The 14,158-nt window shown below is 39.7% G+C and overlaps 1 protein-coding gene across 2 annotated transcripts; it reads right to left on the bottom strand.

Moving 5' to 3' along the window:
• Positions 1-7: 7 nt before the first annotated feature.
• Positions 8-14,146, bottom strand: LOC135486161 (protein HID1-like). 2 transcript variants are annotated; one of them, XM_064768736.1, is made up of 20 exons: positions 14,049-14,146; positions 13,524-13,737; positions 13,039-13,154; positions 12,548-12,592; positions 12,279-12,332; positions 10,863-11,031; positions 8,580-8,637; positions 8,013-8,238; positions 7,643-7,840; positions 7,272-7,362; positions 6,982-7,133; positions 6,788-6,866; positions 6,506-6,567; positions 6,198-6,300; positions 5,627-5,857; positions 5,158-5,435; positions 4,777-4,899; positions 4,106-4,197; positions 3,628-3,786; positions 8-3,324 (listed from the first exon to the last, which is right to left on the bottom strand). In XM_064768736.1, exons 1-20 carry the CDS (start codon positions 14,112-14,114, stop codon positions 3,261-3,263), a joined length of 2,580 nt encoding a protein of 859 aa, XP_064624806.1. In that variant the 5' UTR covers positions 14,115-14,146; the 3' UTR covers positions 8-3,260. The 2 variants fall into 2 exon arrangements, with proteins under 2 accessions (XP_064624806.1, XP_064624817.1); XM_064768747.1 differs by lacking the exon at positions 10,863-11,031 and adding an exon at positions 9,481-9,649.
• Positions 14,147-14,158: the final 12 nt, after the last annotated feature.

The raw sequence follows: 14,158 nt of genomic DNA, 5'->3' as shown, positions 1-14,158 counted from the left end.
ACACCTATTTCGATCATATACCTGGAGATTTATTCAGGCACAGTTACAATAATTTACAATTACAACAAAAAAGTTACCAGCTGACTATCATATTATATGCGCATGATATACAGAAGAAGTTCCAAGGCCCGTCTGATGTTGAAATAGGTATACACAACATTACTCGTTTAGGTCAACTAAATAACATAATACCTAGGACCTCTCCCCATCAATAGCGCACTAATTTGCCACCGTTTCCTCAGATGGCTTCTGAAAATGGAAATATTTGATCATGTTTATTGTTTCTTCTGGTACTATGTAACATCAACCAACGGACACAATGACTCAGGCAATCATGAAGTATTTAATTAAATCCACACCAGGCAGCACTACACAATGTTGTGAAGTACATACAAGGTACTGTTACACGAGGATAGACTTAGGAATAGATGTAGAACAGATCCGAGCACGGAATGGAAGACCACATGACTACCACACAACAGTATGTACATGTAGTTGATGTTGTTTACCATAGGGAGGTTGAGAACAGACACTTCTCACGAATAGAAATGTACACAAAATTTGTCCTTCTGCAGAGTTTTAACCTCATACGTATACAGATCATTGATATGTCGCTGTTCTCAACCACCCTACTAGTCATGAGCCAAGCCCTAACCAACTAAACGTAATTATGTTAAATTGCACACACCCTGAAGACAAGCACTGCTCCTCTCAAAATCGTGCAAATAAATCAGGAGCATCAGAATCAGATTCTAAGCAAGTTTCACTTGAATACTTTATTTACCATGAACCCTTCTCGTGCGGAATTTCCACAATTCTAAAACAGCTTAACTTTCGGCTGTCCGAGGACCGACGAGATATTCTCGCCTATTGACGCTATTGTGTCCTACCTACATGTACGAAAATCTTGCCAACATTGTAAATAGGCTATCAAGGCAGTGCTGCTGTCTGTTCATGACCAGATTAGTTAAAGCCTGCTACAAGATGGCATGGAGAGCATTAGCCAAGAATATCTCCCAGCCACATGGGAAAGGTTAACAAATCTTTAACAACAATATTCACTCAAAGCAATTCTGGGAGTCATTCTCAATGAAAATCAAGCAGGCAGGTTAAGTTCGAAAGCTGTGCCCGACAATAGTGCTTACAAATGCGCCCATTCGAAACCAATGCATTCAAAGTAGGAGAAATATCTGAAATTCCAGCTGTTTAAAACATGATCTCTCAAGAGAAGACATGAGGAGATTTCAACAGACCAATTTGCCTTTGATCACACAGACTTGCAAGTCATTACTACTGAATATATTATACAACACAGAATAAACTATAAAATGCTTAAAACAATTATATTTTTGAATTAGATACAACAGTTTTTGGGAAATAATTGCGGTAATTTTCCAACCGTATTCCCTTCCGAATTATGGTCAATACTTGAAAATATTTCAAAAATTATTCACACCACTTTCATAGTGGTCACATTCAGATGTAGAATATCTATAAAATCAAACTTAAAAGTGAAATTATACAACAAAACCTTCCAGACAACAATCATAATCCGATATCAGGAATGCTGGGTAACATGCTCATGAACATCAAATGGCATCTCCATCTCTTTCTTAATGAAACACAATGTAATAAGCAAATTCTGAATACTTCCAAGCCCTTGAAAAGTTTACAAAGCAGTATTCGTACCTTCTATTACAGCAATTTGATGAATAAACTATCTGACAACAAATACAACAGAATATACATATCATACATGTACACAGACACCAATTTGTTTTTGAACTTTTTGCTCTTCACACTTGTTAGAATGTTTTTAGTGTGAGACATATTATGATTTTTTCCACCTATATTTAACAAGACGACTCGCCGTAGATCACTTCTCGAAGCATTTTTATCTCTTAAAACATCAATTTTTTTTTGTTTTCAAGTGTACGAATTGAATGAATCTCATACCATAACGACCTGCTACTTATCCCTTTTTAAACTGACCATAAACTTACGTGTAATATTCTTAGAAACCAGTTTACCTCCGCACTTTTTTCGACCACTCAGAGAATTATAACAAAATATAAACTTTACTGATACTGCAAAAAGTGTGACGGTTGTATATTTTTCCAAAGAAACACTTGTAACTCTAGAAGTCAATACCAAGGCATAGTATTGTTGAGATAAATTCGGCAATCAGATAATTTTACCTCTATTGTGAGGTAAATATTAGCCAAAAACTGATGAGATTTAGAAAATTCAAATGTGACCTGACTAGATATAGTAATTTCAGGAAATTGTAAAGAAAGGAGCCATTGTGGAGTTGTGGCACAGACTCTTGGCTAGTGGTGAAGAGGTCCTTGGTTCACACCCCACATTCGGCGTGAGACTCTAGGCGACGTGACAGTAGTATGTTAAAGGCAAGTGAAAAGATGGCGATACAGCGTACACGAAGAACCAATCTACCTTCGTTAAAGAGTGAACAAATCTCACCCCAGGTGACGCCCTATGTCTAATATTCTACTAACCATTATATACATTCTGATCCCCATTTGGTGCACTCAGAGGTGATATTTGTCCACTTTTTTACAGGGATTTTTTCACTCTTCATGACAGTTACAGTTAAGTAGTACCCCATGCAGTCAAATCATTCAAAGGCCCAGTCCTCCTGATTCTTTTGTTTACAAAATGACCCAACGATAACAATAAAATAGCAGTTCACATGCCCATTGTACAGTTTGATATAATCCAGCTCATTGAAACGAGGAAGCGGACGTCTGATAAATCCCTGTAGATGGCGCAGCAAGTTGTGTAACTTTTCAAGACATCGTAACAACAGCTGATTATGTTGTGTCATGAATATAAAATGACATCATGTGGCACGTTTTGCTACAGCAAACTATTAACAAAGCCAGCAAATTATATCACAACAGTAGGAGATCTTGCAAGATGTGATTAGTTTGCCACTTGTCTGGTATAAAAACTGACCTCATGAGCAGAGCGAACTTACACAAGTGACTGCGCCCCCTAGGAGATTCTACACCAAGTTGGAAAGTCCCAATTTTTTTATTGTAGGTCAATTTGTAGAAACACTGGGCACTTCATTACAGCCATTTAAAAGTCCTTTTCCCAGAATTAGGTTATTTGTCTATGTTTAGTCTCCCAATTTCTATCAACCTTCACCACATTATGTCATATCTCCAAAGCGTCATTTCCTAGCAGACGCACACAGCTATTCTGCACCCAGCCGCTATGTTTCCCTGTTACTCCAATTAAACACGTTGAATCTCAAAAAGTTTCACGTCTGTGTCGTACCAGATCGGTGGATCCACATTTCTGAAAAGATATAGGATGCTGAGTGATGGAAATGGTTGTGTGAGACTAAGAAACATAGCGTCATTAGCAAATTAGGAATCCTTCAATTAATACAAAACATTTTGTCAGGCCCAGGTGGTTTTAGAGTGTATTGCATTTTGAAATAATCTAAAGCTTCTGGATGAGGCATGAGTTGAAGGATCAGAACTACTGATTTTCCAATGTTTTTCACCAACCATTTTCGCCCAACTAATTGACTTGGATAATGAATTTCTCCAGAACAATTCACAAAGTAAGTGAACCTGGCACATAGTATTTTCTTACCTGAGGTATATAACTCCCCACATGTAGGTCCTGAACCACATCGTGGTGCCGCTATTGGCCTGGTACTTTCTAATCAAGATGGGATGCGGTACTGGAAGCAGTCCAACGAGTGTACCATGCTGGAGGAATTTCAGGATCTCGCTCTCATCAGTCAGGCCCCTATAAACAACAGAAAAAGAGACATTTAAGTTTATGTGCAAACAACAAGAAGTCATACACTGCAGTCATTAATTTTGTAAATGTAAGATCATTTCTGCTGCTCTGCCCTGATTATTGTGTTGCACTGTGTGCCACATACAGGCCTACAGGAGTAGTACAAATCCTTCATCCACCTTGGAGCCCATACCCATGTCGTGTCACATGAAAGTACTGGTAGAACAATGGACAATACTTTCAAATCAATCAATGTACATTCTTGAGGCTTCAATTTCAAGTACAAACTCCAAACAAATACAGTCATTGCTCAGATCATACTTACTTGTCAATACAGATCTTCTCAACCTGCGGCACCAACACCTGCAGTAATCTCATTATAGTCTGTAGGGGCAACTTCTGTTTCCACGACATCACCTGAAATAACAATGACAAGTTGCAGGCATAGGACTATTAGGAGAAAGACAGGGCCATTTTTTCCCATTTCACTTCTATCTGTGTCTATCTGAGTGGCTAAAAATTACACCCACTACTGGGGTAGCCATGATTTTCAAATTTGTTCTTGCACTCTCTATTAAAATAAAATGAAACGATAGTTCATTGTGCATGAATTTTAATACAAGAAATATGTTGTGGCATGTCATGACAAACCTAAAGAAACTGATGGCATGCTATGATGCAGAGACCATGCATCACCTTGTTTTCCTTAAAGACATTGTCAACTCTGTAAGCAAGCTAAGCCAAGAAGACAGAAGTTAGTATCCATCCTGTTTATGAAAATCCAGATAAAAATGGTTCCCAATGTTCACGAAGAGCGATGTATTAAAAGAAGCATCAATTTTAATCTCTCTCGTAAATTTCATACAAAATGTCTTGCTCTACCAAAAAATGTTCTTACCAAAAGTTGTCACAAAAAGGTAGGTTCTTTTCATCAGCTAGAGCCTCTCTGCGGTCTCACTCTCAAATCAATTGAATGTACTATGAGATCAGACTTACCCAGTCAGGGGTGGCCACCCAGGATCCTGCAGCATTGCTGGATGAGGCAGACTTCCTCATTGGTGGTCGGCTGTATTCTGATGAAGCTGAATGAGTGGGCGATGGGCTTTGTGGTGGAGTGGGCTAAAATTGGAAGGGTTAGCACATGTTATTTGAATGAGCATCCTAAAGTAGGAATTAAAATCACATAAGCCACAATAAAACCATACAACAGTTGCAGTCTCCAGCTTTAGCAGGCTTTGTTGCTATAAGCCAATCTTTAACAGCGAAATCAATCTATACTGCATTTGCTGCAGTACCCTGCAATAGTCAGGTGGACCTGTTGCTTGAAGTTGCATATTGAAATAATCATTAACACAAAAGACTGGAACTTGTCCTTACCATGCTCTGTTGTTTAGTCAATTTCACTGGCATTTCAGACTCTCTCTGGCCGTCAGAACCCGATTCAGTCCCGCTGAAATCCATTCTATCTTTCCTTGCGCCCTCGGCGATGTCCCTCAACGTTACCTTCTCAGGAGTGCTGTTCTCGCTGTCTTCTTTCCTGGCTGAGCTGCTGTGCACTGCAGCCACAGCCGCACCAGCCACTGTTGGGCCAGCTTCATGCTCGGGAGACAGTCGATGTGCAGTGGCAGTTGATGTCTCAGTCATTTTTTCAATACCTGGTGATTTCAGAAAAGAAATCATAAGAATACGAATACCGATTCATTCTCCTGATGGATATTCTACTAAACTTTCAAGTCTTCCAACACCATTTGCACTATCTAGTCAACATCAAAAACATTAGGTTGTAAGTGACAGTAAAAATCAATTACTTTAAAAATTACTGACTAAAATTGAACAATCGGCCTACCTGGCGTAGCAAGCAAAGTTGCCTTGAGAGTGCCAGGTTCAGCATCTGTAGCCGGCAGAGCCCCTTCCATGGTTGGCGGCTCAGCAGATCCATCTGGCGTCTGATGAGTACCAAACTTCTTTCCTCGCTTCGTGACAGCCTTGGCAATGGCGCTGTGATCAGTGGGTAGATTGGCCAACTGGTGGAACACGTTACGCTTCCGTATGATCGTGTACACGAGATTGGCATTACCTGAAGTGCAACAAAACTTATTACAGGGTGTTGCTAATTATAAGATTATTGCAGACATTCAAGTTTATATATCAAATGACTTGTTATGATCACATGAAATTGAGCTATATAAGTTCCAAACTTTTTCTCACCTTGGACACAAATCTCAGAAGAGGCGGACTATGACAAGGAACTATTGAAATCGCAGTGCATCAAACATACTTGTTCAAGGGCGATGGGATTAAACTCCGAGTCTGTGGTGAAGTATGGAAGATGGAAATATTATCACAGGCATAAGACTAATATCAGAGCCGTGAAAATTAACACAAAAAATGTTGAGGCAAGAAACTAGAAAACTTACCATCAAACTGATACTGTATAATATTATTGAAGACCTCAAGCAGGAAAAACACCAGATGATGATTTGTAGGACTAGCATAGAGGAACCATGGAGTGCTGAAGGCCTACAACATAGGAAGAGTGTGTTAGAAATGCCTGCAACATAGGGAGAGTTAGAAATCTTTCAAAGGCAGTGCCCTAGCAATAAACATCATTAAGCTTGCCCTCAGGATGGATTTGAAATTTCACATTACGGTACATGTACCGGTATATAAAACTGTAAACCTCGATTTGAGGCGATTAAATTTCGAAGTTTCGTGAAATGCTTACCTCCAACAAATGAAGTAGTTTCGTGCTGGCTACCATAGACAAAGTCTTTAGATACGGGGATACTGAAGTAAAGAATTGGAAAACCTTTTCAAATCAAGGGAAATAGGACTTCTACAGACTTTAACATAATTCATTGCTACTGTTGAGCAGTTTGTGCGTGGCAGCTATACTATAATAGTTATATTTTACTTTTCTTTGGCTCAAGGGAAGTTCTGGAGGGATAGATATTCACTTTTGACTTGATCTAGCTCCCACAACAGGTTTGGTTAGATGTGGACTTACCATTAACAACAATAGTAAGGAGACAATCAAAGAGTGGCTGCAGTCTCTGGTGACCAGTCGTAATAATCTTGTGGAATACCTGAAAACAGAACATGCAGACCATGTATAAAAGGCTTACAAAAGGTAACAATAACACATCGATCCATATGGGGCTCATCTTCATAGAACTTTTCAGTATATTTGAAGATACTTACAATTATAAGGAAGTCAGCATGAGTTCCTGTGAAAACTGGAATGTCCATAGGAATGCGCACATTGTACGGCTTGTTCAGCCGAACACCAAAGTTCCTCTCCCCACTCAGTAACAGAAGAATGAAGACACCAATATGCATCAGACCAACACGAGCTGAAAAGACAAGTTTATCAATATGACATCTGAAGGGAAGCATGGTAGAGTGCTGGGGCATCGAAGGATCCAATCAAAGTAAGAGACAGGAGTAGCATGTCAAGAGTAATGTAGAATTTCAATCTTAGACATACTCACATTGATCAGCTCTGGCATCATTCAAGTGATAGAGAATTGGAACCAAGATATCGAGAACATCACTACTCTTCAACACGTAAAACATGAATTTCTGAAAAGTGGATCAGACGAGGTTATCGACCATGTTGACAAAACATTTGGTGTTGCATTATTATGAGACCAGCCTTCCTTATGAGAGATATCAGTTACTGATAAGCATCATACCAGTACCAATCCACTGCAGCCAGAAATGAAGGATGCAGCCGATTGAGGGTTTTCTCTGATAACTGTATGCCACTCCTACTTTTCAGCCTATCAGCATCAAGCCTAATCATGAATTATAGTCCTTCAACCATGATTTCCATGTTTAGAGGCCTAACATCATCTCATACCTTGTTTATGTCACACATCTTCCAGAAGAGAACCAACAACTCCTGGTGGAATTGGATCTTCTTGGTGGATCCTGGCAAATAGGTCTGAATCAGGGGATTGTTCAACAGACGCGTGATACCGCTCAGAATGAAAGAGAAGTCCTCCTCTCGATGAATTCTCGACAGATAGTTGACAAACAGATTATCAGGTCCGCCAGCCTGCAAAGGTTAAATGACAGAAAATATCAAATTTTGATGTGTGACGGGACAGGGAATGGACAAATAACCTACTAGAAACCTGCTTTATTTTCATCATCCAGCACTGTGCGCTGACCAATCCAACATGCCTTTCTCATGACAATTTCCTTTACTGTTTTTGACACATACATACCTCACTATGCGAATCACTATGCTCCAAGCCAGGACTCTGAGGAGTCTGTTCTCCACCAATGTTGTTCGAATCATTCTCCATCATCACACACAGAACCTGGAGAGCCGTCTCCACCAATGGCTCTCGGAAGTCGGAGAACATCAAGTGATTGTAGGGCACGCCATAGCCAACCGGATCGTAGGCACACACGATGTTCAGCAATGAAGTGAAGAGTGGCAGGGCATGCCTGAATCGAATGAAGACAACGTAACTTTAAATTTTCATTTGAAATATAAATTCTGGTCAAAATCAGAGTTTTCCCAATCTGGATGAACAGATTTAGGATGTTTAGTTGAAATCACCCTCATGAGTTATTTTTGTAGCAGGTATACAGCACCAGGACTCAAAATCACAAACAATACCAAATATTTCACCAGGTTTTGTCACCCTTATTGCTCAGAGGAAGTAGACAAGCAGGCACTAAGCCATGCAGCTCTGGAATTTCTCAAGGAAGGGGTAAGGGCTGAGCCAACCTGGATCTTTCCCAATGATCGGAGTACCCTGGACTGACTGACAACAGATTATTACCTATTTTCTGTGGAGGTGAAATGAGAGATCCACTGGTTGGAATGAATGTGTGCATCAGCTAGAAAGGAAAGTAATATTGGTTAGTTTTTTGCATTCTGAGAAATATAGAATGAGTATGACGTTCTCCATTTTAAAGACCAGAGATGCACCACAGATTTCTATGGGTCTAATGACATCTTCCCAAAGGAGGCTAGGCATCTGCCGCAACACAGAGGTACCTTGCTCAGACAATGTCTGTTTCGCTGAAACATACGGTTCAAAAGTACAAGTTTTTCAACAGAAGCCAAGTGGATGTTCACTTTGCCAGGTTCACAGGAAATACATTCTGAAGTAAAATTTATAAGAGATGTTACATGTACATATTTCTGACAAAAAACTCAATACACTTGTTACAAACTTTCATCTACAACTGACTATACATTTGTTATGTACAACACACAACTGATGACAAAAGCCAAAAATTAAACAAAGTATAAACATCACAACCACCGAAAGGTAAATGGAGAAATGGATTCTGTAAAGTTACTGGTCATCCACACAAAACGAAACACTCTAAGTGCATATATACTCAAATGGCATTTTATCAATATCCCTCAAGGGATCAACGAAATTGCTGCAGTGATGTTGTTGATGCCTCCATTATAGCAAATTACCAGTGTGCAAAGGTTATCATTCCTGAAGTCTAAATACAACCCGGATAGTTGCATCCATTCAACAGTACTACCAGTTTTATCAGAGATACCATCTGAGATTGATTATTGTTAGGGGTGGTCTGTTAGTGCTTTTTATTAATGCTTTCACACAAGAGTTGATAAGCAGGAGGCAAACGGGTCCCTCTCAAGGCTCTCCCTGGAAATGTCATTTCCTTCTATCTCCGTGCCACTCTTGTCCACGTACTCACCGTTCGGCGCCAGGTACATGCAGTCAGAACAGCACGTCAATATCAGGGTAAGTATTTCCATACGCGCCTCGTCATGGTGTCGACTGACTGATGGAGAGTGCACCGACCCGACACCCTGCTCCCAGATGTACTCGCAACTGTCTATCGTTTGTATATCCTCAGGTCTATCCTAGATACAAACGCAGACACAAGCAGAGACTTTAGACAGCAGAAGAGGGAACTAAGCCGTTTTCTTAGCTGTTTTCAACAAGATTTTCACTTAACAAGGTTCAGCATATGACATGTGTACAACTCACAGACACCTTACTATAAACACAAGTAGGTTCTGGGATGCATAATATGCAATGTATAATGTACACCTTCCTTTTTTGACTCAAAACTTTTCCCCTGAGATTATAATTATAATGTTAGGAATATTTTTGTTTTTGTACACTGAACCAAGTTGTACATGAAAATCCTGTCTCTTGCAAATTCCACACCAGCTCCTGGAAAGGCTCAAATAAATATCCCTCTGACCTGAAAGTTGCAAGCATAGATAAAACATCAACCTCTAAGCCACAAACGTACTGAAACAGAATGAACATGCTCATGCGATCTATCTGGGGAGGGATGCCAGTAAAATGTTCGATACAACACCACACCTAATTTGAGCAACCAACAGTCGTCAACCATGGCAAGAGTTTCAGGAGTCTTGATTTCTCATTGGTACACAAATTGTCATCAAAAAGCGACCAATATGAAATGATTTACAAGAGTGATCTAGAATTCTATCCATTGCTACTGCATTGAGATAAAAGCAAACTTTGGTCATTTCATTATTTCAATTTGTAAACGTACATGCGACTCCAAAGTAGACCAGGCAGTGATAATTTCATTTGAACAAAGAATAACAGTATGGTATCATTCAACATACACGAACACCAGGGAACTAAAAGAGAGAGATGTCAGCAGATTCAGAGCTTTTTTCAAAGAGTACCAGTTATGTTTCTCCGTCGTTATATAGGCTTGACGCAGGCTTTTATTTGCAATCGTTATTTTAAAAGGACAATCTGTCAACCAAGACTCTCAGTCCCATTTCTGATGTAGCTAGCAGAAAAAAAGATTTCTTGTCAGAATCACACAAATGCTGCATCATTTTATCTAACAATATAGCTCCTTCTTCTAGATTGTAACACAACCCTTAATTATTTCAAGATTATCATAGATACATAAACACATTTTGAGAAAATTACGTCTAAAACCTTCAAAAGCTGTAAATCTGCTGTCAGTAAAAGTACACTAGACAAGACAGTTCAAGATGAAATCATCACTGCAGAAATCAGCTTGCTTGCCAGGTTGACTACCATGATCCTCGTCTGCTAACATGCCATTTCATTACTCACCGACAGGGGGCAGGTACATAGTTTCAGAGAAGCACGTCAAAAGAAGCTTAAGGATTTCAGATCGGTTCTGTTCGTGGTAGCCATTGTGGTGCGGGGAATGTGCGAATCCTACCCCCGATTCCCAGATATATTCACAGCTGTCTATGGTTGAGATATCCTCAGGGTTATCCTAATGGCAGAGGGGAAATTCATTTTAACAACATTCATGGGGGGCAAGTAGTGTGATGTTACCAGGTGAGGGGCAGGTGCCTTTCTTTGGTGGGTGTGGAATTATAGGGAGAGTAGCAAACTGGGCTGACAGCTCAGTCAAACAGTAATTCAGTTGAAATAGCATTCATTGTATGGTTCAAGCTGAAGGGTGGGAAATGTCTACCGGTACCCACTTTGGTCCAGTGCCATCCCATTAGTGCCGTAGTCAATTAGGATACATGATGATATATCAGGCATATAAAGTTATAGTTTTACTGAGACACCATCCTTTTCATCACTCAGAATATGAACTGGTGCCTGAAGGAAGATGTAAGCTTGAGATTAAACGATCTATCTCAAATCAGTAGACTGTGCACTAAACAGAAAGGTTATAGTGAATTTACATGTACAAGCAGAAAGAGATAATGACGGGACAGTGGAGATAAAAACTTATTTTGTATAAAAATGGAATGCAAACATTAAGAGAGGGCAAGAGGTTGTGAAGCTGGTTTTCAAAAGCTTGTAGTTCGATTAAATATCTCTGATCAGATTTATATCAAAATGCAGAAGATGCAAATAATGTTTTCTTGATAAAAGACAAATAGGGAAAATATTTCTAACTGTGTTTTTAGAAAAGTAAAGGACGGGAGATGGCAAAGACAGTAAAAATTAATCATAAAAGAAAACAACTCTTTGAAATATCGCTGGGGGTAGAATTTGGTTTCAACCTATCAATGATCATGAGGCGCAAAATTCCATTTGCAATGGATTGCATCACATAGATGGAGTAAAACTCAATAAAGCAACAGACTAAACTGTAGCCTTTTTGAAAGCAATTCATTCACACATCAACATCACAGTGATATAGCTCATTTTAAAAGGGTAATTGTTGCAATTAAATGAAGCAAAGTGACTCGTCAAAGGTTGTAAGCAAAACCGATCAGGTGGGAGAAAACTTGCAACTGTCAGAGCCACAGAGTGGTGACATGAATCACTAGGACAAACAATAAACAATGAAGAATCATGAAAATCCTTGAAAATAAGATGAATCTGTTGCACAGATGCACAGATAGTCCGGAAAACTATTAGTACAATATTGTTTATCAAATTGTAACTCTTTGACCTATTAGTTAGGTTGAGGCATAGGTATTCACAGCCAGATTGAATTAGACAGCCCATCCATTTGGTTAGATCAGGAAGTAGAGTAGAATAGTGAATCATACTTACTGGGCCAGCCTTTTTGGCTGATGCAACCGAAAAGTCAGGGCAGAACAAAAGATCCTGAAAGGTTGGAAGATATAACAACATTTAAAAGTTTATTTTTACAATTTTCAGTGACACCTGTCAACTAACTGGTATGCAGTATTATTCTCAGTCTGTAAATTTGACCACTCTGCTACATTTACTATTGTTATTACCAACCCCTTTCAATCACATTGGGTGGGTTCAAGCCTGCACCCATTCAGACACCTAGCATGCAAGATACATGTACTTACCGCCAAAGCTGTTAGAAGCGACTGAGCCAACGGTGCACTTTCATTCTGAAATTTGAGAATATACATACTCAGGTACAAAGACCACAGTTTTTAGTCTCATCTGACAAGACACTTGAATTTGTGAAGAGCCATGAATTTCGTTCCTGAACTTCGCCAAATTTCATCACACATTTAGTAAAATGCACCACCCAGGGGTATACTACAGCAGAACCTCACTATCAAGGACACCCTTGGGACTGACAAATGCGTCCTTACTTGAGAAGTGTCCTGATTACAGAGGTCAATTTCAATGTAAACAACCAGTTTGGTACCAAATGCAGTGTCCTCAATAGAGAGGTGTCCGCTAAGGGAGGTTTCACTGTATAACTACGACTGCTGCTACATGGTGTCGACTGTTACTAAGGTATTTCACTGTTGTGACAATGACATAGACATGACTGATATTTTGCCCGAGATGTAACCCTATCGACATGCTTATACCCTTAATATACCTCAACATGCTCCTCGTTTGATTGGCCAGGCATAGTTGACCAGAAGAACCCCCTCCAGTCTGGATCTTCAAAGATGTATGGCAAGATTCGGGTCAACAACCGCACACAGTTCAAAACTAGAACAGAAACAAAATGTCATTATGTACAGAATGACAAAACCAGGGTCAGGAAACAAAAACTAAGACACAGGAATACCAATTCCATCCCAGAACAGCATCTTGTGTTCTTTTGTCGGCATTCAATCAGTTCAGACAGATTATGTTAATTGATACCACTCTCTGCTTCATGGACCTTTTGTTAGAGGGTTAATTCAAGCAAACATAGTTCAGTCGCAAGTATTTTTCAGCAGGCTCGTCTCTTTGCCATTCCCAGTCCTACATATGCAGCCTTCAGGTTCACTTTGAGGAATTCAAAACGCCTCATCGGACATTTGATTCAAAAAGAATTTTGGAAACATCTTTTAGTTTTCACAACATTGTGTATACCTGTTTGTTGTTCTTTGTATGTGCCACATGCTCCTTCTGAAGCTTGCACCAACTTCTCCACTGCTTTATAACAGAGCGTGGCAAGATTTGAGGGCGACTCCTCCCTCAACGCTCGGATCTCTGCAGCTGGGATGAGCGTGAACACATCTTGGACAGACGTGACCGTCTCCGACCAAAACTGGTTCCAGAAAGCTTCATCTCCGGCTTCCACTGGCTGAAAGAGTTGATATAAATCAAAGAGGTTTAGACAGAGGCCTATGTTCTAGCACGTCCTAGGGGGCATCGCTTGTGACGGTGGCATTAGATGGGGCTTGACAGTTGCATTCAGATTGAATGTAAGATTGTCTCATCATTTTCTTGGCAACATGATGATACATTCAGCATGCATTAGATGTAGTTTGCAGTGCATTTTTACATTACAAAATTTCTTGGTCAAGTTGAGCTCACATTTACTCAAAAACTATTAGATAAATCAGCAAAAATTCAACGTGATACGAAGAACACATTTCAGGAGATCATAATAACCTGTGTCTTAGTGGTAAGTTGAATCACAGCCTTGCGAAAATTTAATTTAGAATCAGAATTTCCCATTTTCTTCGTTTTCCATCTGTTTTGTGGCAGTGTTTACGCAGCCC

Source organism: Lineus longissimus, chromosome 1 (genome assembly GCF_910592395.1).
Source record: "Lineus longissimus chromosome 1, tnLinLong1.2, whole genome shotgun sequence".
Classification (NCBI taxonomy): domain Eukaryota; kingdom Metazoa; phylum Nemertea; class Pilidiophora; order Heteronemertea; family Lineidae; genus Lineus; species Lineus longissimus.
The sequence above is the reverse complement of the archived record's forward strand: the minus strand, read 5'-3'. Positions and strand labels throughout refer to the sequence as shown.